A 25,822-nucleotide genomic window follows, 5' to 3' on the forward strand; every position below is an offset into this window, starting at 1 on the left:
TTAAGACGATTTTGTTTCCGTAAACTATTTACGAGGTTAAAATTTAAAATTAAAAAGATAAAAATATGTCTTTTTTGATAATATGAAGTATATGAGTAATAGAGTAAAATGTCTAAAAGTTAGAAGAGTCATTTTACAAAGATAATGTCATAGAGTTGGTGATGATAGTTATATCTTATTTTGACATGTAGTTACGAACAAAAACATCTCATAATCAACAATCAATTTTATCAAAATAAGATTAAATATGAAGTGTAAAGTTTTCTTTAATATTAGCCTGAAAAAACATAAATAGGTAAACACCAACATATTCAGAAAAAAGGCATATTTTCCGACACAGAATACCAAAGTCATCATCATAATTAATCATTCAGCATGTTTATAGAGAAATTAAATCAACTATAAAAACATTATAATTATGCCAAAATAATAATATCCATATGACGCTTTCTTTTACAGTAACTATATCTTTTAATATTATAAGGTGGCAAACTAGCGAACGACCAGCGGAATTCGAAGAAATGGCACGACCTTTGCCTATCAGACATCCGGCAATTACTAGTGGATATTTCAACTTCCAAAGCATCTCGAAAAAGATCTCTTAGATGTTCTGATCAGTTTAATAAGGTTGTGGCCTCCCAGAATGTGAAAAAGGCAGCGTTCAAGATGGAGTGGCGGCGGTTTGTTAAGCGTATCAAAATGATGTTTAGATCTTAACAAACGGGATACGAGAATGTACGCATTTAGTCGGCAAACTTTCACTTGCGCGCTTTACACTTCCGATTCTCAGGGAAGTTCATTAGACAATGATAAATGTCAGTTTAGCTTGCTTGACTTCTTGAGATATGACTACTTCTCCAGGTTCATTGTACCAATGCAACAACATAATGATCACTATCAGCGAAAGCTAACAAGTCACAACAAGAACAAATGAGACTTGGCTTTATATTTCCTGTAAGCCAATAAACAACTCAGTTGATAGAGCTGCAGATTCAGGCAGCCTATGTCTCAAATCTTTAAAATACCTTGAGAGCTTTAAACTTATAAAATAACAAATAAGGGAGAAACTTAGCATGTCATGTTACATTAATATTTACTAGTTTTTTTTTTTTATAAATAAAATTGTAATTCTGAAAGCAGTTCAAACTTTTACAGTCTATTTATTACTGAAAATAAATTTTCCGATTTTGCGAATAGCACTGCCATCTCTTGTGCGATAGCGGTATCATTAAATAGTATTTGAAATCAACTTGCTTGTAGTTTGCTACTAGACAATAGATGGCGGTAATGTAGCTGTAATATGTCAAAAAATAAAGTAAACTTCACTTCACATTCATATCTTTACATTGTACACAGCAAAATAAAAATAAATATTGAGTTTACAATATAATTAAACAAAGTCATACCTTTAATTGATTTTCAAAGTGTAACTGAAATGCAAACCGCGCATGACAACCAAAACAGTAACCAATGCGCATAGTCAAAACATTGCGCATTTCATGAGCTAACCTCATAGAGTCGATCGAACGACTGCTTGTCAGCGTGAAAGTCTTTCATTACTTTCATACTTGGTCTGTATTTTGGTGCCTAGTGGGTGTGCTAACGAGTGACTTCGGCTGCTTCGTCTTAGCTAGGTGCTAGACACAAATTCAAGTAAGTGTTCTCATTTTACACTAGACGAATTAATTATCAATAATTATTTGCGCATTATACAGTATTTTCTTTGCACTAAACGAAAGTACGTACTTAATTAACATACTGACGTACTAAATACTATTTGATAAGAACTTATTAGAATCCCATGAACCGCCCTACAAGATGATGTCATATTCTGGTTTTTTATCAGAAATACAGCTGACGTTAAATTCTTAGTTAAAAAATTTGCAGTAATCTATAAAACACTCATGTAAACCAAAATAATGTTTAATTTTTTAGGTGTATTCAGGTATTTCTGTAGGAAATTATAGTTTTTATTTTAATTTAAAACTTATTAATGATACAGCAAAAAACAAAATTTAACTCACTATTGTATCTAAGAATCCTACAATAGTGCTTATATTAAGCTGATACCAATTTACTTCATAGATCAATACTGGTTTTATTTGCTTTTTGGCCCATTATCGTCAAAACCTTAATATTTAAGTAAAAAGGGAGATCTTTTCTGTGTTGCACCATTTTAAACCATATTATTATTGAATAAGATTAACCAATGAATAAATGATAAGGAGAATAATCTGTATCTTCTTAATAATACATTTTGATTCAGGAAACAGTAAAATTATTGTTATTACTATTATTACAAATAAATTTCTTCAAAAAAATAACAAATGTAAATAACTTTAAACTAATAAATTGGATCCCTAAAGCAATTGACCTTATTTGAAGATTATTGCTGCATATAAAATTATTGCCAAGTACTTATTGAATGGGGCCACTCCAGCGAGAATGAAAGGCCTTGCCAAAATGTGCCTATAATGGTACAATGTAATTACAATGTACAATAATGTATCCTAACCAAGGTTTTCTATGATATTATAACTTAAATTATTGTTTCTTAATGTTGTGTTAATCTAACAAAACAAACATCATTGAAAATCTTCTTTTCCTTTGTTATGATGCAAATTTTAATATGGAACATGTTTCTTGCATTTGAGAAATGTATTTATATTTCCTTGTTTATTTGTGGTGAAAAACAATTTATTTAATATATTTGTTGCTATGTTTGTCTTACTAGATAGTGGTATTCGCAAAACACTTTTGCCTGTTGCCGGAGTAAATAGGCATTTTTTAATGTAGACCCTGTATGAGTAAAATAATTAAAATGCGCTCAAGGATACGGAATTAAGGTTAGAATATCAGTCCAAATACGGAAATCTTTGCCTCTGTAATTCCAAAAATACATCATTGTTTTTTTTAATGTTCTTGTTGCTTTTTTATGTTCATGATTCAGATCTTGATTACAAATCGTGAGTCATACTTAACTCACGCTTAATGATAATCTTGTTAAATGTACGTAATTATTTAGCACTTTTGAGCCTTAAATTTTCGTAGAGTAAACAAATGCGAAATTTTGAGTAATAAATGTATTCATCGAAATGTTCCTTAGCTTACCTTTTACTTTACTGTTTGCCCAATCCGCTGTGGGAGAGTCATAAACAAGAAATAGATAGATAGATACTTTACTTTTAAAGTAAAAACACCTTTTATTTCTCTCTTTTTTTAATATCGCGAAAATGTTTAATTTTTAAACATATGTGAAATAATTACTAGCAAATGTTATGTATGCCAGTATTTACATATATATATAAGAATACAATACTGTGAACTAACTCATTGTAAGTGTATATTATATGTTGTGGTGGTACTTAAATAAATAAATAAAAAACGTTAAATAATTTTAACTATCATATTAAATATTAACATATCATGTTAACATGTCAATGTTAACTGTGGATTTTAACTTAACCCCAGTTAACTCAAGTCTTGTCCATTATTATTTGAAACATGTATGATTGTATCCAACAACAAACTTAATAGTTAATTCAACATGTCGTATGAACTTGTCTACTTCATTACAAGTTTTGATTAAATTCGTTGCAATTCTAACTGTATAGCTGTTTCTAGAATAAGTAATGTTTATCCTGTTTTAATATTATGGCACCTTACACTATTAAATTATATCTTCTAAATACTTATCTCTCTTCTTACTTTATACTAATATTATAAATGCGAATGTTTAGATGGATGTTTGTTAGTTTGTAGCCTAAACGGCTGATTAGATATCAATGTAATTTGGCATAAATGTAAATAATATTCTGGAAGAACATATACTAATTGTTTGTTGTTCTTTAATTCCACGCGGACGAAGTCGCGGGCGAAAGCTAATCGTAGTCGTAACATTTATTATTATAAAATATGCTATTAATGAAAATTGTGATATTTTATCTTATTTCATCGATAATTAATGACTACCTCAGAATGTTACGCTATAGCACAATTCGTATTTTTCTCTTCGAGTATGATTTTGACCTATTTTACATTACTCAAACCTACATGCAGAATTATAAATATACTACATAGGTTATTGCAATTTAATAACACGTCTATAAAACGGATAGAGACCCTAAATAAAAACTCTTTAAATGAAACAGGAATATTTTTATGGTCAATATTATTTTTATTGTCGATAAATTCTCTTGTCTACCACACTTATTTTGCAATAAATTTTTGATAGTAGTATTTTTTAATTTACATTACGGAACAATTTTCGAAATTATTGTATTACTAGATTTCGCCCGCGACTCCGTTCGCGTGGAATTAAAAAATAAAAACAAAAGTAAGTGGCCTATGTGTTCTTCCTGACTATCCTCTACACCTATGTCAAATTTCATCGAGATCCGTTCAGCCATTTAAGCTACAAACTTTAACAAACATCCATCCAAACTTTCGCATTTATAACATTAGTAAGATTTTTATATCTTTCTATGAGCACACAAGTTTTAGTGTATTAATTACAATTAAACCATTAAATTAAATTAATTTCATGTAAATTCGTAATAACGAATATAGCACACAAGTTTTAATGAATTACGTTCAAATACAATTACACCATTTCTTTAATTAAATTAACTTCATATTAATTCGATATTCAGCTCTATTGTAATTGTAAATGTTCATCAAGATTACTTCAGACTTAATTTTAACAAAATTCATCCGTGCCTATTAAATTAGAGGTCTTAAGAGCATCGTCAAAGGTTCAGAAATTCTGCGAAAGGAGGAAATTGGATTAAATGTTAGATATAAAATCATTAGAGACCTATTGAAACTCTTTGCAAATTAATAATATATGCTATATAATATTAGGCATAAAGAGGAAAACTTTGTTTGTTTGATTGTAATGAATAGTCTCAAAAACTACTGGGTTGATTTTAAAAATGCTTTCACCGTTAGAAAGGTAATTTATCATTCATTTCTTTTTCATTATTTTTAAATTTCACGCGGACGGAGTCGCGGACAAAAGCTAGTCACTTCATATTTTATCATTACGCTTATCGTTTACCTTCTTCGCATTTGACATTAAAATTATTTAAAAGATATATACTTTTTTCTGCTATAGTTCGTAAAAATCGTGTCTTTGTCGAGGCATGCATTCCTGAATTTTAAAACACGAAAGTTAAGATTTAAAAGTCAAAACTGGACTGTCGTTTTAAGTTAGATTTAGGCTATGGATTAAAATGCACCATTGTTTATGTTGTCTTTTGTGTTCCAACAATAAACCTACAGTAGTGTATTTACTGTTACATAAATTGTATAGTTTTCACCACAGTCCGCAAATAAATGCGGTCATCCGTTTGTAATTAAGTCGTGTGCGCGATGAATAATAAATTGAATCAATAAAAGATAGGTTCGCTGAATTGTTAATTTAACTTTTTATGTAAATTGCTATGCGCTAGTATTTGTTTTCTCTGGCCACTCATCATTCTTCCATAATTAAATAGATTGGATGGTACTCCGACTTGAGTGCATCATGTCAGTGTTTATGTATTTTTCAATATTATTACTTTATATATCGTGTTTATACATACTTTAAAATAGTGGAATACATTCATCTAAAGTCTACTGAATTACTCTAATTAAAGACCATAAGATTTACTTACAGTAAACCTCCTATAACGCGGATCATGACTCCGCGCTGTAGGAATCCACTTGTATACTTGTTTTTCAGGATAGAGCCCTACATCGCGTTATAGGGAACTCCCTACTATTCAAAATTAGTGGTTGTATTCGTATAACGGGTAATTTCCGCGTTATATGGGGGATTTACTTTTTGAAAATTGTTAGATATTGATTATTGTTTTTTTTTTTTAAATTGAGTGACCTTAATGACTTAATGGACGCAGCGTTATGTTTTGTTCTTAACAAACTGTATTTAAACCTCTGTTGTATGATACACGTGTTCAGAATATTGCTTCTCTTTAGTTTCTCACGGGGTATTCATCCGCCCACGCTTACGGTTTTAATAAAAGCCCGTTTTGTGTTTGCTCCGTTCGACGCAGGTTACAATACCTAACAAGTGTCTTTGTTCTTTCGAGATATTAATTTAAAAAAACAAACTCTTCAAGGTTATTTACTTGATTAAGGTGAGCAGAATTGAAGTAGGGACACGCATTCCATGCAAATACGATTTTTTAGTAAAAAAAAAAAAACAAGTGAATAACAAAAAGTAAAATCTAGAAAACTGCACGTTTGTAAAGTATCCTTTAAAAAAAAACCTTTTTAGGATTAGAATAATCTAACAACATCTAAAGTTAATCATATTTTTTCTACAAAAGGTAAAGTTCTTAAGATCTCAAAGTAAACCTAAGTTTAGGTTGAATCAGTAAAAATAAATCAAGGGAGTTTTAAGATTTTTTTCATATTTTAATTGTCTTCAAATTATTTTTTTTTGTTTTTCATTGCAGTTAATTTCGTAAAAACCGGAGATAATGTTTTTTAAGGTTTTATTTAAATAGAATACTATATACAGATGAGAATATTGTAAAGGTCAGATTGCACAACGGAAAAGCAAAGTTTAGTGTCATCTGAAACAACATCTGCATGTATAGTGGATCTTTGACCAGTGTAACTTGATCTTTGTCCGGGGTACTGCCGGATAAAGACTTGAGTTCAGTATTAAACAAGTTAGAGTCAGCGGGGGTTGGTCGGGCTGTAGGGGGGTGGGCGGTTGCGCGCGTCTATCGATTTTTCAGGCGAGCAAGCGCTTCTAGACTAACCTCACGCCTATCTCCGTAAATGCCACAACTGCCGGTTTCAAGGGTCAAGTCAAATATCATCTTATATATTTATTTTATTAAGCCAATATATTAAAATTTTGAGAAAGTTAATTGACAGTTACAATATTTTGTTTGACTGTAAATTTCTATTTTTCTCGATTGATTTTTGTTCATTTGTCCTTATAGTAATGCCATAGGAAATAAACTTCTCTGTCAGCATTCATATAGTCTAAAATATTATGCGTCAAATTAGTGACTAAAAATAACTTTGGACCCCGCTAAAATAATAGCGACACGTGACGTCATAAACTCTTGTTTGTAAAACAGCGTACACGTTATATTACAATTTACGTAAAGCCCCAAGCTATTACTGAATTTCTCCTTGTATTTGTTTCTCGAACGAGATTTCGTTCGCAAGAAACGTGAAGGTATAATGCTTTGTTTGAATTATTAATAACTGTGGAGCATACGTGGGCTTGTTTAGGAGTTAAATATGACGGAATTACGTTAGCGAGGTCATCGCTCCTTGCTCTCCCGTGTTTTATGATTTCTATTTTAGTTTTTTACGTATAAGGAATAATAATAGCGATTGAGATTGACGAACTAACCGTGAAATTTGTGGTCCTCTTCTTTCTACCTTCTTATCATATCTTACTAATCGATGGAAGGATGTTCGTTAGAGTTTGTAGCCCAAACCGCTGAATAGATCTCGATGAAATTTGGTATAAATGTAGAATATCTTGAAGAACATATAGGCTACTCACTTTCGTTTCTTTTTAATTCCACGTGGAGGGGTCGCAAGCGAAAGCTAGTAATGAAATAATTGGATTTTATATAAATTCTACCGCGGTTTGAAGACTAAAACACTGGGTGTTCAAAGCATAAATTGTATCTATATCTAGAGCCTTCATGAACTATCAAATCTGCATCAGATAAAATAAATCAGCTCAGTTTTAATGTATTCTGCCTTGTTGAGAATTCATTAAAATTCAAAGGTCGGCACACAGCGCGATATTGCATGTCCGCGGTACGTTTTGCATGCCTTATTCAAATTTACCCACTCGGCTTAACCGCGTTTCGACTTTTGCTTTCCGTAGTTTAGTCGACATTTATTATTGACGTTCAAAATGACTTGTTAACTTTTCAGCTACTCAAACGAAAACAATTTCGTCCCCATACGTACGAACGTATTGATACAGGTGTTTACACAGTGGGAACTCAAGGATTAATCAATTATGTAAATTGATATACGACTTTAATTGTAGTTTTACTCCAACTAGCTGTTGCTCGCGACTTCGCCCACGTGAAATTGTAAAATAATTTATAATATAATTTAAAACCTATGTTACTGATGACGTAGATTTTTAATGTTAAATGAATTTTTAAAATCGACCCAGTAGTTTTTGAGTGAATCAAATACATAGATAAATCCAAAAATACGATTCTTTATAATATTTACATAGATCACAACATCGATACTTTAATTCAGAAAATGATTTCCTTTTACATTTTGAACCTTATCTATGGTAAGTTTTTTTTCTGTTGACCTATTTTCCGTTTATAAACTAACCCTAACACTTAGGCACGGCCTTTAATTACCAAGTGCTTCACCTTTTCATAAGCTAAGTAATTATTTTTATAAAATTAACAAGATCGTTATTTATATAAATGTCATACCTTAGAAGGCATATGGTAAAGAAAAGCCCGCTTTATCCACTTTCTGATTTATTTATGGCCTCACGGTCAATGTTAGTCCACACGACCTTTACACAAGGTAATTAAGTTTGCTCTAAAATCTACGAAACATTTAACACATTTTAAGCTAGATTACTATCAAAATTTATTGCTTCGACGCCTTTATAAACAGAAATTACGAGAGTATTTTGTAGGGCTTTTATAGATTTTCTGATTGAGGAAACAAAACGTAGTAACATTAAAATATTTTTTAATTAAAAAAAGAATAAGACGCCGTTTGATTGTTCTGACTGATTCAGATCTTTTCTATTACAAATCAATTTTTATTTTCGTTCGACAAGTTTATGTTGCAAACAAGAAAATAAATTTACTAAGGTTGCAAAAACCAAATCGATCTTAGAATAAATTCGTATAGTAAAACTAAAAGAAAATATCAACGACATTTACAGTAAACATACTGTCATACTACATACTAAAACATAAGAAACATCTTATCTAAAGGAAAACTAATTTAAAATCTGTTTATATTGCTAGACAGTTCTATTACAAGTGGTAGGAGAAAAGGGTCAAAAGTTCCATTTCTTCGTCTGCCAATTGCAGTAATTTCATGAACGTCGTCTGCTCGATGCAAGTACTTTCGCTGTCAAAGGAATAGAGACAATATTATTACATCTATTTCTATACTAAAATTATAAATAGAAAAGATTTGTATTTTTTTATTCTTGTATGTAACTGAACTGATTTTAAAAAATCCTTCACGTTATAAAGGTAATCTATCTGTAACATGGGCATATTTTAATTTTACGCGGGCTAAGTCGCGAGCAACAGTTAGTTTTTAATCTGAATTATAATATGTTAGAAAATTCGTTCTTGTAAATGTCTGCTTTTCGTCTAAAGTAATAGAGAAATGTAACACAATTAATAAAAATTAACGCAAGTACTTTTATTCTGTGAGGAAATACGTATTGCATATGTACAGTCGGAGAAACTGGTGTTCCACCTTAAAAGCCACAAGCGGCACAAAAAACAATACATCTTACTAATTTATACTAATCATACTAATATTATAAATGCGAAAGTTTAGATGGATGGATGGATGTTTGTTAGAGTTTGTAGCCTAAACGGCTGAACGGATCTCGATGAAATTTGGCATAGATGTAGAGCATAGTCGGGAATAACACTTAGGTTACTTACTTTTGCTTTTTTTTTTAATTCCTCGCGAACGGAGTCGAGGGCTAAACCTATAATTGTGCCTGTACGAGAAAAAGGTGGTTAGAGATACTCTATTACTTTCTTTTTATTATTACCCCTTCGTTTGCCACTCTCTGCTATCTAATTAGGTAATTGCAGGAGAGGCTGATTTGTCTCGTTGCAATGAAAGCAATTTTTCCTGAAATCGACACCGCGGATTTCCGCGACTGTACATTTTGTGCTCGCGTGACAATTTATTATGCTTCGCATGCTATCAGATGTTTATTGTCACATGTTCTTGTTTATTTAATTAAACTACATATTTTCCGCAAAACAGACATATATAAAGACGCTATTTCTCCTTTCTATGCGTCTCCTGCACCGTCAAATCCACGTTCCTTTCCCATCCTTTTCATATAAGAAAAAGGGTGGGAAAGAAAAGGGACTAAAGTTGGGCCTCCGGCACCACACTCATCAAACGAAACGCGCGGAATTGCTCGCACTTCACGCCTGTCTTCTGTGTGGTCGTGGTATTACACCGAGCGATCCGGCCAATTCGTGCGAAGATGTTAAAGTGGGCGCTACCACTGTTGAAAAATTTTATTGTATGTAAATCCAATTTAGTTAAAAACTCTACGTGATAGTAAAACAGCAGTTTAATATTAGTAAATTGAGATGGGATCTTTGAACTCATAGTTCGCAAGTCAATGACACATGATGAACATTTTACGAGGTCCCAGACGTTGAACCGTCTACTTAAGATACCAACTGTATTAGAAAAATATGAAATACATTTTATTAAGTTACTAGCTGTCGACCGCAACTTCGTCTGCTTGGTATTAAAAAAAGTAAGTAGCCTATGTGCTTCCGGACTATCCTCTATATAATTGCCAAATTTCGTCTAGATTCGTTCAGCAATTTAGGCTACAAACTAATAAACATCCATCCATCAAAACTTTCGCATTTATAATATTTGTAAGATCAACAGATTTCAATACCCACGATACAGGCATTGCCTAGTGTGGGCATCACCAGATTAATCGTGTATTTATTTGTATTTTTTTTCACAATTTGTATTTATCTTTTAGGTATAACTGTTATTGTAATTGTTAATCTCTTTTTTTTTTCAATAAAATTATTTCTATTTCTATTAACAACTAAACTAGATCCCTTAACCCATAAATGCATGATGATGTATTTATACATCAGTCCTTTCCTTGTCCAATAGACTATTTTGAAAATAGAATAAAAACATTTTTATTTTATTTGTTTTCACTTGATCTATGTTCAATTTACTACCCGTTTCAACCTATGGCATTTAATAAGAAAAAATCATGCATTTAAGAGAATGCTCTTATCCCATCCTATGTTATGTAGTGACAACTTTTCTTGTTTGTCAGTGTGTTTTAAGCCCGATAGGCGCGCTGTTCAAATTCTGTAGCGTTAAGTAACGAACACTTTTTCGCAAATTTTTATGCCACCTGGTGTCTATAATTACTTATTTCATTTTAATAACAATACAGTTAAAGTAAATGGCATGAACATTGAAATTGTACGTAATAGTCCTGTCACGTAGCGCTGGGGCGAGGCTTGCGAACCACCCTCGTTTCCCACCCCCGGGCTCCATCAAGGCCAACCTCCCCCGCTCAGCGTTGCGGCTTACGTAACTCTTTTGTTCGAAAAACACGAGTCTACGAGTTTTAAATACGGCCTACCTCGATTAATTAAACCCCATCTTTTGTTATTGTTTACTCCAGACAATGCTCTTGAACTATCACAACGATATGGTGGATTTCCACTATCAAAACACCTTTAAAAATAGAGCGATCCAATCACTTTGAAAGACCTTCAAGAATACAAGTTACAACCGAAGGGCCTTTCCAACCATGTAAATCGTCTGATAACAATCGAACGTGTAAAATATGTAATGGAAATATCGGATTTTGTTACCTTATTTGGGAGCGAAGTAATTTTTAAGCTATCTGAGCCTCTATCAGTCAGTAGTGGGACAGGCCCTAAAAGTGGAAAACCTGTCATCGATCTAAAATTTGTAAGCAGTTATCGTCACAACTTTGTTACTGCACTATCATCACATCTGGCCGTAACTGTGGGGCTGTCGTCGCAGTCCTTCTTCTTGGAAAAAATTATTAGATAGAGAATAACTTCTTTCCAAAGGACCTGATAAGTCTGTACCACTATAAATAATTTAATATAATAATTTGTGGTCATAGATGTGCAACATATTCGTGTCTATCAACTCAACGTAAATTGATAATCCAATTCATATGATTATAGAAAGCAATGACGTATACGTGAGAGCTGGAAGCATTCAACCTTTCATCTTCTATAATTACATGAACAAACGGACGTACGTTCTCAGATATTGTTTTTGTTAAGTTTCACTTTTTGCAAATTTGTGTGTAATTAATATAAATGATAAATTTTAATTCGAGAATATCGAAACACCATAAATTAACAGTGAATCTCGGTTTTAGTTCATGCAGTTTATGTTTACATTTATATTGGTACGTCACGAATTATTTATTATTACCATTCTGATCGATTAAAGTCACGATATGTGAATATTACCTTTTAGAGCGTGCCACACCTTTGACTAAACTATCGCACAACTGTTTAGTAGCAATTTGATTCCTACGTGCTTATAGAGGTGCGTAATCGATCTTTAGTTAGGCAACTTAACAGTTGAATTGACAGCGAAACAATCGACAATCGCACAATAGTTGTGCGATAGTTTAATCTAAGGTGTGCGCCCGTACTATACTTTGTCTTTTAGTATCTAAATAGTCGACTTAAATATTATTTTTATATATTCTCCGTAAACGTTATATGTACTTCCAATATATTTTAGCAGTACACTAAGCTAGAAAGTAATATAGAAACTTTTCTTGTTTGTGAGACTAGGCGAAAGATTTTTCAAGATTAAAATCCGTACAATTGTGAGCGGGTAGTTTAACAAAAGTTTTCCCGCAGCTGTATTCAGAATGCGCCTACGGAATACGTCAGCGGCGTCATTTATGCATGAACTCCTTTACTTTTATATTGAAACTGAGTATACTTTATTTTTATATTTTAATCAATTTTCCAACATTAACTTCTGATGTATGTAAATAATTGAACATAACAATTGTAAGTAGCTACTCTCTATTTAAAAGTAAACTTTTGTATGTATAATGTCCTTTTTACATTATTCCAGTCCAGCTACCAAACCCACGCTGGAACTCACTCAGTAAATTCCAGTGTGGTTTTAGGTTTTTACAGTTTTCCATGATAGATACGAGCACCGTATTGAAATTACGTAAAACTATAGAAAGAAATCCGTGAATTTTGTGCTACAGTGCAAATATGTATACTGCTTAAAAAAGTTCGTGTACATTATTTTAAAACTGTTTAGCCACTTCACTCTTATTGTATAGCAACAGTTTTACCGTTTTTCATATTTTAAGTCATAATTAGGTCGAGAATGCGCGACTCTCTCTTGTCCCATTTAGTTAAAAGGACACGAATGCTTTTAGTTTTTTTATTATTAAATATGAAAGTTGTTTATTAAACTAAGAATATGACTGTTTCACACAAAGAGATTTATATATCTTACTAATATTATAAACGCGAAAGTTTTGATGGATGGCTACATGTTATAAGGTATTTCTAGAACGACTCAACGGGTCTTCCTGAAATTTGGAATAGATGTAGAACAAATTCTGCTTACTAAGAACACAGAGGGTACTTACTTCTTTTTCAATTCCACGTGGACGGAGTCGTGGGCAAAAGTTTGTTGAGATATTCATTCTCTTAATACCGGTCTCAGCATATAGAAACTAGAAATATTGTACATCATCGCAGTTAATCCGTTAACAGATCAAGTTTTCAAAGCATGTATCTAAGTTGACGATATAACTGGTTCCAGGATGCCGTCAGCAGCGCCTCCAGAGAATGGCGTGCCTCGCAGCGAGCTCGAGCAGCTGCAAATGCGCGCTGGACAGGTCACCGATGAGGTTAGCATACATTTATACCTCACACTGAATTAATAAGTAGGCTGGTTTTTAAAAGTACCACAGCTTCATAATACCAACGTCTAAGATCCAGAATTTTACTCTAAATGATTCTTTGACTATTCCTTATCCATTCTATTTTAATCCACACCATTAACTGTGTGTGAATTTAGTATGAGAAATCTACACTAACGAATTGCCTGAGTATTAAACAATTCCTGAATGTAGTAATACGTATACATATAAAAAAAGAAAATGTTAGGAATATTTATAAACAGAAAAAGATGAGCATTTATGGTATACATTTTTATTTCTCTTGAAAACCGTTATCTACTAATGGACAGCGTTTTAGAGAATGTAGGATTTATTTACCTTAATTTCAAATTACTTCAATTATATTAAACTCTTTAAACTTTCGTGAGACATTATTATAATCAACTTAAAAACGCACTCACACTGAAGATAGATGAATGATTATACATGTGTTAAGCCGTTTCTAATTACTTTATACTTCAATATATGTTATGTTAGTTGTTACAAGCGATGTTATTTAACAATTTCAGTCATTGGAGTCGACCCGGCGCATGATGCAGCTATGCGAGGAGGTAAGATAACTTTCATATCCTATTCGCTGTTATTTTTGTTTTATATGAACATTAAAGTGATCATAATTAAAAATATTAATCAAATTTCAAAGAAATTTAGAGTAAATTTAATTATGGTCATTTTGGGTTTGTCCATCCATCACCCAAAACTATAACACTACGGTTTTCCCTAAGGGAAGTACTTGGATTTATTGTAACGCTTTGGGTTATTGTTCAGGGGGAATAGATGGACTAACCCGTCATTTCATTTGAATTTTCTATGATAATATTAAAAGAAATTGCAAATAAAGTCAAGATTGAATTAACAATTAAATTTGAATTAAATATAAAATTTTCTAAATGTGGATTGGTTAAATGTAATTAAATTAAATTCTGTCACTATTTTCATTTAGTAACTAATATCGAGATTGCAAATATTTTCAAATGGTTTAATAGTTGTATTAATTCTTATTAAAATGTGTCTTATTATGTTATAATAATGTGTTATATTTAATAATAATTGACTGTTCAAAGCGTCCAACATAATGTATACTGGAGAGAGTCCCCATTTGTCATTACCTTAATGAATTGTGACACGTCGAGTGGCGTGTGTCGATTTCAATAACTTTATGTTTCTCTCATAGTTTAAGTATTTATGTTGAGTTGTTCCGTTGGTTATGTGATTATTTGTTATCTGTGAGAGAGGTGTTCTCGATGCGAGGGAGTGAGGGGTATAGCGGAAGTGTCCTGGATAGTCCCCCAGCTCGGTCAGATACGCCCCGCCCGTCCCTCGACCCCTTAGGGCGCAGCCTCCGCTACCCTGGCTGTTGTGTTTCGATGTTGCTACATATGTCGTCATTTTTATTTATTCTCGTAGTTCTCCCATCCCGAGTTTTGTTTATTTTTGTTCATTCCCTTTTTGCCTTATATATTTATGTGTATTTTTTATAACCATACGTAAATGGGTGTTGCATGATCCGTGCCTAAATGTTTCCGAATATGTTAGAGAACTTTCTAGCCCTTTGTGTTGTTTGTAGCGATGTAATTTTTGTTGTTGAGTGTTCCCCGACCGACTGGTCCTCGGCGTTGACAGTTAATTGTACCAAATTTTATACACTTGTAAACAGCATGGATGAAATTGAAGATTTACATGACAAGTTAACTGTCAACTCCAAAGTCATTTGTCCAGACCAACCGTTATTGTTTCCATAGCATGAGCCCATTACAATATAGACAACGTCCTACGAATAGATTAAACCACATACTTCTCAGATATTAGCATATCCCTTAGTGCATATCAATACGACCTGAAAATGTTTGCTTACATTTCTCGACTACCTTGTTTTGTTATGCTTGGGCTTGCTTTCGAAATGAAACCTTGACCTAATCAAATTCTCCTAATGACAAATACCCGCCACTCTGGCTGTTACTTTCTAACGCACTCTATCTTTCTCTTCTTTTATGACCATTCTCTCAAATGGAAACATCGACAAATCTCTTATAACTGATTTCTTTTCAAGTATCTGTCACTTTAAATTGAAACCTGTCGCAATATTACGAGCTAAATGTCTATTGAGGTTTAATATTTTCCTTTGTACTAGTTGTCTCTGTAACGTAGGTCTCTGTGTAGTGGCTGCTGTCTGTTGTTGACTGTTATCTTATGTTATAATTTTCATGCCTTCTCGAACATTCACAATACTGTCAGTATGTGGGCGATACACACCATGGACCTACCACTTGACTCCAACAGATATATCGAGCTACACCTGAATGCAACTCTCACACCAAATACAAAACAATGTTCTTTTTATTATTATTATTATTTACAGCAACATTACGTTTTTGTATCATCTTTACCTTATTTTAATACTTTATTTATTTGTACTCCTTTGTATTATTATTAATATTTTTACATATTTTGTTTATTTACATTTTTTGTTAATAGTTATTAAACTCAAATGGCCGAACTCTCAACATTGTATCAAATATATTGTATTGAACACAATACAGAATCAGAATTACTTCATGACACTTTCCAGATTACAAAAAGACATCTACAGAAACATTTCAATATATTTGTTGATCAGAAAGAGTAGACATGCGTTCTGAAGGTGTCTTCCCGCTCGCGACACTAGCGTAAGGCAAGCCATGCAATACATGACAGTGAGACACGCACGCGACGGCCGCGCCGCGCCGGCCGCTCGCCGCACGCCGCGCTGCGCGGCCGGCCGGCGCCGGCGGCCCGCCACTCACTCTACTGTACTGTACTGTACTGTACCCCTCACAACTAACATGCTCTGACTTTTTGTTTCTGCGGCTGGTCTAGAGCAAGGAGGCCGGCATTCGTACTCTGGTCGCTCTAGACGACCAGGGAGGTGAGTGACCTACCAAGTTTGCAACACTAAATTACTTACAATTTTATCTATTTTAACTTTTTTCGCTAATCTTGTTCGAGCGCCGTAGGGTTTTCAGCCGAGCCGAAGCGGGGCTCGTCGGCTTCGATCAACTAAGGGGGTAACGCATCGACTGTTTGTTTAAACTTACGCTACGGTTGAACGCAATGCAAAGGTGCGGGCATCCTCCGAGCTTCGACTTACTTATTAACCGCACACACAGCTTGTCACGGAAAACCCACATCTTTGTATGCCTCGTTTGTAAAGTAGATGATATACACCACTTTGCACAACCCGACAGCGAGCGCTATTCCCGCCGAAGCCGGCCGGGCCGGACCGGCGGACCGACCGATCGACATTATACAGAAACTAAGTTAAATCCGATACTTTACATTGTGCATTCCAGATGATGGTACTCGACTCTCGAAACTTACCTTATTCACATGAAACGTATTTATCGAGTTAACGAGCGATGTAAATTCGAAACGCTTCTCCTCAACGCACGACTCTAAACATCACACAGAATTATCATGAATCATATGAAACTGCGCACAGATAAAACTGAGTCTGGTTTTACTTGCAAGCTTCACTGCATGCATGTGGTTGTTGGTCGAGTAGTGTGTGATAGCGCGGCGGGCCCGCACGCACGCAGCACGCACGCCGGCACGCAGCACGCCGCCGCGCCGCGCCCCGCCGCGCCCGCGCGCCCCGCGCCCCGCGCCCCGCCGCCCTCTCCGGCACCGCACCCCGCAACCCGCCACCCGCCACCCGCCACACACCCCGATACTCTCTCCTGCGATATATTATTTTGATTTGTATTTTATGTATAGAGCGAGGACGCCGGGGGGCAAGCGCTTCATATGTTGAGTCACCAGGGCGGTAAGACCTACTAACACTGGGTAGTCCAAACGTGAGAACGTCTGTGTTGAATGTGCAGTAAAAATAACTCTTTGTTTTTTCTTTGACGTTTCTCTTGAATAACGACTTGTCTCAGTTCGATGTTGCGTGTGTTTCTATGTTTCGATGGGGATGACTTTACCGACATAGTGTATATAGATACGCCCGATGGCCGTTCGTTGCTAAATGTCGCAAAAGACTGTTACCTCTATCTGCTGAAGATTTAATTTGTGTGAGCTGCGCAATCTGTTTAGTTCTTCCGTTGAATTTTTATTGATCGAACGCTTTTTATAGGTATGTTTATTTCTCTTTCCCAATCTACTGTTCTCTTCTGTTACGATGCGCGGCAGTGCCCGTTGCGAGCCGCGGCCGCTATCTATAGCTCTAGCAAGCGGTGGTAGAGCGGCCTTGTCGATGCCGGCCATGGCTAAGTGTACTGTCAGTGTTAGCGCAGTAGGATGGCAGGCTCGGCTGCGAGGCCGCCGCTCGCTCCTCCACACTACATCTTACATGGATCATTTCTCTTCTTCGACTAACCGACTTTGCTATTATCACCGTTCATTTAGGAATGGCTTTTATCGATATGCTCATTTGCTAAGTTGATTTATTTTGTTTGTCGCGACCGCGGGAGGAGTGGCCTCACGCCCGTGCTCATTTATTTTCTTTTCTCTTTAGTTGTTTGAGTTACTAGCGCGAGAGGGGCGCGCCGCGGCCGCTCCGCTCGCCGCGCGTATTTTGGCGAGCTATAGTGACATCATTATTGTGTTGTAGAGTCACGAGGTGGGCATGAGAACCCTGGTCATGCTGGATGAACAGGGCGGTAAGCATCCAGTAGTATTATTTTACATCACCCATAAATAGTAAGGCTTGTGTCTGAGATGCCGGTTCGACCTTAAGTGAAATCATTGAATAGCGATGAATTAAATATTTGACCGATTGAAAAATGCTAACAGTTGTACTTCAACGGACGATAACGGGAAGTACAGACTTGTTCACCATCACCAACAATATAATGATCAGTGAATAGACAGCACGGGTCGTTTCGCCGCGGCACGGGCCGACGCGACCTAACAATCATCTCAATAAATCAGACAGTATGAATTATTTTCTTTAGTTTTTCACGCATCTAGCTATGCACGTCTACTTCTAATCTCGCTGTTATTTGCATGATTTTAGTATTGAGATTATTAATATCTATGTGTTAGTCATTACGAGTATTAGTATTGTATCACTCAGTATCAGCACATACATCATCTTTGAAGGTAAATTTTAATTCTAGCTAATACCGGACCAGATCAAGTGTGAGACAAATATATTTACAGACAAGACAAACTCAAACGAGACGACACGAAACTGTCTGTAGTCGCTTTGAACTGGATAGAGCCGCTTGTTGATGTTTTGTCAGCATGATATTAGACCACACTACAGAACCATTATAATACAAACAGAGAGATCTTGTCTTACACTTCATCTTGGTTATTGTCGAGAGCGTTGAGAATTTACCGAAAGTAAGATTTTAATGAATTACAAAAAGTATTTGAAGAATTTGAATCATAATGAAAAGTAAATTGGTCGCGTAGTTAAATCGAAAGGTTAGGTGCTTTACACATTTCCGTGGAGTGCTTTGAAGGACGATTTTAAAGCGATCGTATATGTGTGTGTGGACAGAACAATTGGATAGGATCGAGGAGGGCATGGACCAGATCAACGCCGATATGCGCGAGGCCGAGAAGAATCTGTCGGGTATGGAGAAGTGCTGCGGCATCTGCGTTCTGCCATGCAATAAGTATGTCGTATTTCTATTACGAGAAAAGCTTATGCCAAAAAAATAACTTTATGGTAACGTAAGAACACGAAATACCACAGAAATGACTTATAATACATAAACTATACAATTGGACCTATATATTTTTCAGGGGAGCCTCGTTCAAGGAGGATGACGGCACCTGGAAAGGCAATGACGACGGCAAGGTGGTCAACAACCAGCCCCAGCGCGTCATGGACGAGAGGAACGGCATCGGTCCGCAAGCCGGATACATAGGCAGGTCAGTATGGCACACGACGAATTTATAAGTCATACATATACATGCTCAATTATAACGACAGTGGTGTACAATCGAGAGATCTGACGGTGGTCCACTTGGCGAAGCTTGTCTTTCTGTAACACCGCGGATTTCCGCGATTATACATTAACACAACGAAAATGTTTGTTTCGTACAAAACCAGGATAACGAATGATGCACGCGAGGATGAGATGGAAGAGAACATGGGCCAGGTGAACACTATGATCGGCAACTTGCGCAATATGGCACTCGACATGGGCTCCGAGCTCGAGAACCAGAACCGTCAGATCGACCGCATCAACCGCAAGGTAACGCCCCTTCTGTACACGCATTTAGTTAAATACAATCTGTATTGTCAAATAATCAGGTGATTGCGCTGTTCAGTTATATAATATCTATACTAATATTATAAAGAGGAAAGATTTATACTTTTGTATGTATTGAAATAACTCAAAAACTACTGGGCCGATTTCTAATTGTTACACCATTACAAAGCTACGTTATCAGTGATTAACATAAACTATATTTTTTATGTTAACGCGGGCGAAGTCGCGACCAACAGCTAGTTATAAGACAAAGTGACTTTGTCTCTGGCTGGCTATATAAACTAAATAGTTTAAAAAGAAATTTTTAAATATTTCGTTTATCAATAAAAAAACTCACTCTTGATACTATTTTATAACTATAAATGTGGAAAAACCCGACGAAAATTACATGAGTCAGGGTATTGTAATATCTAAAAGTCATCTTAAATACAACTCAGCCACGCCGATTAGATAACGGTATAAATATCTTTTGTTTTAAACGATGACATGAATGACTCCAATATGACTTTCAAATAAAAAGTCGAAACAGCTGATTGTAAAATCATAATTTAAATTAATAACAGCGCAATCACAAATTTCCCATTCTTTGTAAAAATATTTTATTATAATAATGGGTCAAATTTCAATTAAAAACTTTTTACAAAATTTAATATAATAAATTAAAAAACTTTTATTTTTAAATCTCAACAATTGTATATTAAAATTCAAGGAGTTTTTTTACCAACGAAATTCCTGTCTCATTAACATTTCAACTTGTAGGGTAGTTTAGATTGCTAGTGGGATTGTAACTGTGTGTAGTATAAACAGTATTTACAAAATTCCCATTATAAATTAAATACATAAACTTATTAACCATTTTTTATTATGATGGGACTTCTGTGTTTACTGTACTGTGGCATACTTGTGGTAATCTTGTTCCTTTTGTCCTCTAATTTCTATCCCTAATCTATGGCTTGTACTAAAATTTGAAAAATAGCATAGTGGAATGTTAATAGTATTTCCTGTTCACTCGAAGCATGGTTCCTTCCATAAATTAGTAACTAGTTACAACAGACCGATGTCAATACATTGGACACTTCATATAACTCATTAAACACTAACCAAATAAATTTAGGTATCACAAATGAAATTTATTAGCTAAATATTAATCCTACATCGCCACTTGAAACTTAATATACACACATCCCAAGTTATAAAAAAAAAACATTAAAAAACAGTGTTACCACTTATTGATCCCCAAAAGGAAAGAAAGACAGTTAAATCAGTATTCGACGTTATGTATCGCAGTAGCTAGAAATATTATTAAATATGCATTTTTTATTTGTGTTGTTGCTTTTTAATTTGTACGCAAAATTGAAAGACAAATTTGATGTGGTGAAATCATAATTTTTTTATGTCTAAATAATTTTTCATGTTTTTCCAATAACAAGAATTAAGTAAAAATTATCGTTATTGATATATATTAAGTAATAACCAGGCTAAAGAGTAGAGAAAGAAAAATCCTAACACCAATCATCTGTTTAGTTTGCTGTTTTTGTGTGAATTAATAAAAATGTTTAGAAATTTAATCCGTGTGAACTTTGTGTACCATAGTTTGAAATGTCATGTAGATAGCTAAAATTGTCTATGGATCATTCGTCATTCAAATGTTGGTTAATTGTATTCCCCCAATTTATGTTAGGGTCACTGTTTAATTACAAAACAAAAACACTTTTTTTCTATATCTTAGGGCGAATCAAACGATGAAAGAATAAGGGTGGCAAACCAGCGTGCGCACGAGCTCCTCAAGTAGACACCGCAAACACACACACAAACAAACACCAACCGTCTCGTGGTCTTTAATACCGCCGATTGCAGAGGTTACATCTTAATCATAGGAATTCATATTTTTTTTTAAATTATTTATAACAAAAAATGTAATAAATACATAGCAAATGACATTGACATTTAATACAGGTTATAAATCTTCTACCAACATTTAAAACTGACAAAACTAACTCGACCTTAATCGTTGCATAATGCTTTCATATCGGAATGGTATTACAATATCCTCCAAGTGCTTTGCTCATGCTTAAATTGCATGCACTATGTATATAACTTAGCAGGGAATGTAATAACGTATTGAAGTCATAATATTTTAACACGGGAACTGTCATATCGTAACACATTCACTTCACACTGTTCATTATCTGTGGAACTAAACCGATACTAACAATCCTTGAATATTAAACTCCACGTTTTTAAAGAAACAAAATTAAGATCTAGCCAAGCCAGCTTAAGATAAGAAAAAATGTAAAAAAAATATTTTTTGTAATATTTTTTTTAAATGTCATTAATTTTATAGTATTATTTTGTGCCATCTATATCACTGGCGTGCATAGATCTTAGTGAACCGTTTTATAAATTTCAAATACATAATACAATGAAAAAGAAAAACAAAGAACGAATTCTGTACCTTAGGGTGAATCGAATGAAACGAGGATAACGTTGGCGAACCAGCGCGCCCATGAGCTGCTCAAGTAAATGAAGATGGCGCCCAAAGACTACACATACACATTGTCATTCACATTTCTGTTACAATGTTGACGTTCAAAAGACATAACCTCAAAATATTCCTATTACAAATTGCTTCTAATATAATATAGTAGCTTAGGTGGCCAGTATTCATAAATATTATTAAAAAAAATATCTCGTATTTGAATAATTGTATTACAGAGTTAGATTCAGTGATTTTTTTTACTTTTTTTTTACTTTTTTATATTGATTTAGTGCTATATTTTCAAAAATGCGTATAAACAAATGTCTCTGGTCGATGAACGCTTCATGATTTTGTGCAATCAAGATTTTTTTACGAACTCAGTAAATAATTGTCATCTCTGCAATCGACAATATAATTTATTCCGACTTGCACTATGAAAAATAATCTACTTAGTTATATTCCTAGAATTATTAATATCTGATGTATAAAAAAACCTTCTTCTTTTTTTTAATTGGTAAGAATGAATGTAGGGCAATTACTATCTAATATTTAAAAAACTAATTTTATTAAGAAATATCTTTATGTCAAAGAGTTTTGTGAGTTTTTCACTTAAACTTGATTAGATTCGCTCATTATTTAATTGTCTCAATTCAAATGAGTAATACTTTGCTAAAGCGTATTTATTGCATCAGCAATTGCTGTTTTTGAAAAAAATGCCCTTCATTTTTAACAAAAAACAACGTGACCCTTAATCGGATGTTCCATAATTAAATTGTTAGCTAGGAAATCCTATAAAAGGCGTGTCGACGTGTGATATTTTGGAATTAATTAATTTTAAGTATAAAGCAATGTTCTCATCTATTACTATCAGTTTGTAGTATTCTTTCTAATAAAACACGCCATTTTAATTGTACAGACAATTCATAGAAGCACATACGTAATTGTAGAAACGTTTTTCCATTATTTTTATAACTTCTGTGAAATTTTGCAATTAGTCAATCTTTATATTTAAACGAATGTATAAAATACTTTAGTGTATTATTTTCTAGTGGTTCTATTTATTTTTAATAAATCTAAAAAATAGTTTGTAATTGATTTTTTTTTATTTCTGAATATCCTTTTCCTTGATTTTATTTAATTGCATTTTTATTAATACCATTCTCTTTTTTAAAAAATGTAAATAATTTAAGTTTTTATGTCTACGTCTATTAAATCTTTTTAATGTAGTAAGTTTGATAGTCTGTATTAACTTTTTTTTTATCAAATTGTAAACAAATACCACGAGACAATAACAGACAGTACACATACACAACAAACACACGTCGGCGATGCCAGTAAGTATATTGTTTTTTTTTTATTGAAATTATTAAAGAAATACAATTTGAACACAGCTTTGCACTTTTAATGCAACTTGCATACTCTGTGCTTTATATGTGGTCTACTTATAGATTTTTTTCCTTTTAATTACTGGACAATATCCAGATACTAAACTATAGGGTTTAATATGTTTTTTGTAATTATACATGTAAATTTAGCAAGGGGTAAGTTTGAAATTAAACATTGAAGACACGCAATCATTATGTACTTATTTAGTTAAAGGTATTAAAATCATAAAATTTTACTGTACTTTTTCAAAATATTAGAATGTTTGAAGGCAAAATGTTTACAGAATGTAAAATTTTGTAAATAATCGTGTTTTTTAAAAGTATTATGCAAATAAGTTATAACCATCGTTATTTCTAATATATACCACTTAACCTTTGCAATATGTTAATTATTCTTAAATGTTTATAGGGTGAAAGCAATGAGACCCGCATAGCTGTGGCTAACCAGCGAGCGAACAAACTGCTCAAATCTTAAACAGCCGTCGTGTTGTGATCGGATTTTATGAAATTGACGTTAACAATCTACAATCATACGAAATAATTACGGTTTAAAACGTCGGTCTCCTCTGTTGAAATACTTCATCGAATAAAAAATCTTCCCCTCTCTATATTCTTAAAAAAAAACGATATAACAATATTTTTTGTATAGATATTACAGCAGTAGATGACCACGCTTAGATAATGGAAACGTTACATATGCAAACAACCTTATTTCGAATAAAAAGATTACCTAAAATCTAAGATAATATAATCTTCCTAAAATATACTACAGAAAATTTGCATGTGCAATGATATCAAGTACAAAAAAAAACATAATTGCGTTTTGAATATGAATTTTTCCTACGTTAACAAAAAATGTATGATCGATGAATCAAATAATACATTACATTTTTTGTGTTATCGTGTAATGGAGTTGTTAACGTCAATTTACATAACGGATTCTGTCCTGTGTAAGTAATAAGGGATGGACGGTTTATATAATAACAAGCCACAAGGCGACAATAAAAAAAACTACATACGAATTCACAAAAAAAATATCCAAAAAACATTTTTTTAAAACATAAAATCATTGTTTATTATTTCTAATATTGATAATGATATCGAAAATTGTTACAAAATGTAAAAAAACTGTCAAAAACCGTTCATCCCCTTTAGTATGTACTGCTGTATAAAAGAAATATTCTATTGAATTAACGTAAAGTACATTCACGCTGCGAAAAATATAGGGTCACATTTTTTGAAGTTTCATGAACTATATAACGGTTTTACTGCTTACATTCCAATAGGAATATTAGGCGTTATTTGAAGATTTGTAGTCAAAATCGCGGCAAAATTATTAACTTAAACATTTAAAATTAAACGTTATTAATACAAATATATAAAATTGGCTCAAAATAAAATTTTATTCTAAAAAATTAAGAATTAAGTTTAACAATGCAATTTCACATTTTTACTTTTAGTATATTCTATTTTTTTTTTATTAATTTTTTCAGACAGTTTGAATTCAAACAAGTTATAAATTAGAAGCTTAAGCAATATGAGTAGTTTTTTTTTTTGTAATGTGCCAAAATTCTGTTAAACGGAAATTAAAATAGAATTTTTTTCAATTTATGCATATCTACATAGTCTTTAAAGTTAAAATACATGTATAACCAAAACAATATACTGTTTGAAATATCACTTTACTATAAAATATCAAATTTATCCTTTAAAAATAGACACAATTAGAATTGTACTAATTAAATCTAGAAACCATTTTGATGACTTTGGGTAGACCTTTGTATTAAAAAATAAAAAATGTTAACAGTCAAAATGTGATTACTAAAATTCTTCCTATATTAAACGTAGTTCTTTTCACGGTTTTTACATTCTAAACTTGTGTTTAAATTCTTCTTAAATTAAACGTAGTTTATTTAACGGTTTTTGAGAAAATCACATTTCAAACTTGTTTTTTTTTTCAACTGTCTTTTGTTTTTTTTTTTAGATTAAGAAAATGGTGCCTGAATTTATTTAATCTTTGAGAATT

At 33.3% G+C, this 25,822-nt stretch overlaps 1 protein-coding gene across 5 annotated transcripts; it reads left to right on the forward strand.

Moving 5' to 3' along the window:
- The first annotated feature begins 1,322 nt into the window (after positions 1-1,322).
- Positions 1,323-25,142, forward strand: LOC106101068 (synaptosomal-associated protein 25). Of its 5 annotated transcripts, none has more exons than XM_013280162.1 (8): positions 1,323-1,653; positions 13,585-13,672; positions 14,233-14,274; positions 16,580-16,628; positions 19,212-19,329; positions 19,460-19,588; positions 19,770-19,914; positions 24,206-25,142. In XM_013280162.1, exons 2-8 carry the CDS (start codon positions 13,586-13,588, stop codon positions 24,269-24,271), a joined length of 636 nt encoding a protein of 211 aa, XP_013135616.1. In that variant the 5' UTR covers positions 1,323-1,653; position 13,585; the 3' UTR covers positions 24,272-25,142. The 5 variants fall into 5 exon arrangements, with proteins under 5 accessions (XP_013135616.1, XP_013135619.1, XP_013135615.1 ...); XM_013280165.1 differs by lacking the exons at positions 16,580-16,628; positions 24,206-25,142 and adding exons at positions 18,315-18,363; positions 21,662-22,385; XM_013280161.1 differs by lacking the exon at positions 16,580-16,628 and adding an exon at positions 18,315-18,363 and having other exon boundaries at positions 1,324-1,653.
- The last annotated feature ends 680 nt before the right edge of the window (positions 25,143-25,822 follow it).

The sequence above is a fragment of the Papilio polytes genome, unplaced genomic scaffold, assembly GCF_000836215.1.
Source record: "Papilio polytes unplaced genomic scaffold, Ppol_1.0 DF824024.1, whole genome shotgun sequence".
Lineage (NCBI taxonomy): Eukaryota > Metazoa > Arthropoda > Insecta > Lepidoptera > Papilionidae > Papilio > Papilio polytes.

Bases quoted from the DNA above. Each gene is read 5' to 3' on its own strand.
- LOC106101068 (XM_013280162.1), top strand. From the start codon at position 13,586: ATGCCGTCAGCAGCGCCTCCAGAGAATGGCGTGCCTCGCAGCGAGCTC. The intron at 19,589-19,769 runs GTCAGTATGGCA...GTACAAAACCAG, and splicing joins CAAGCCGGATACATAGGCAG to GATAACGAATGATGCACGCG. The intron at 19,915-24,205 runs GTAACGCCCCTT...AAATGTTTATAG, and splicing joins TCGACCGCATCAACCGCAAG to GGTGAAAGCAATGAGACCCG.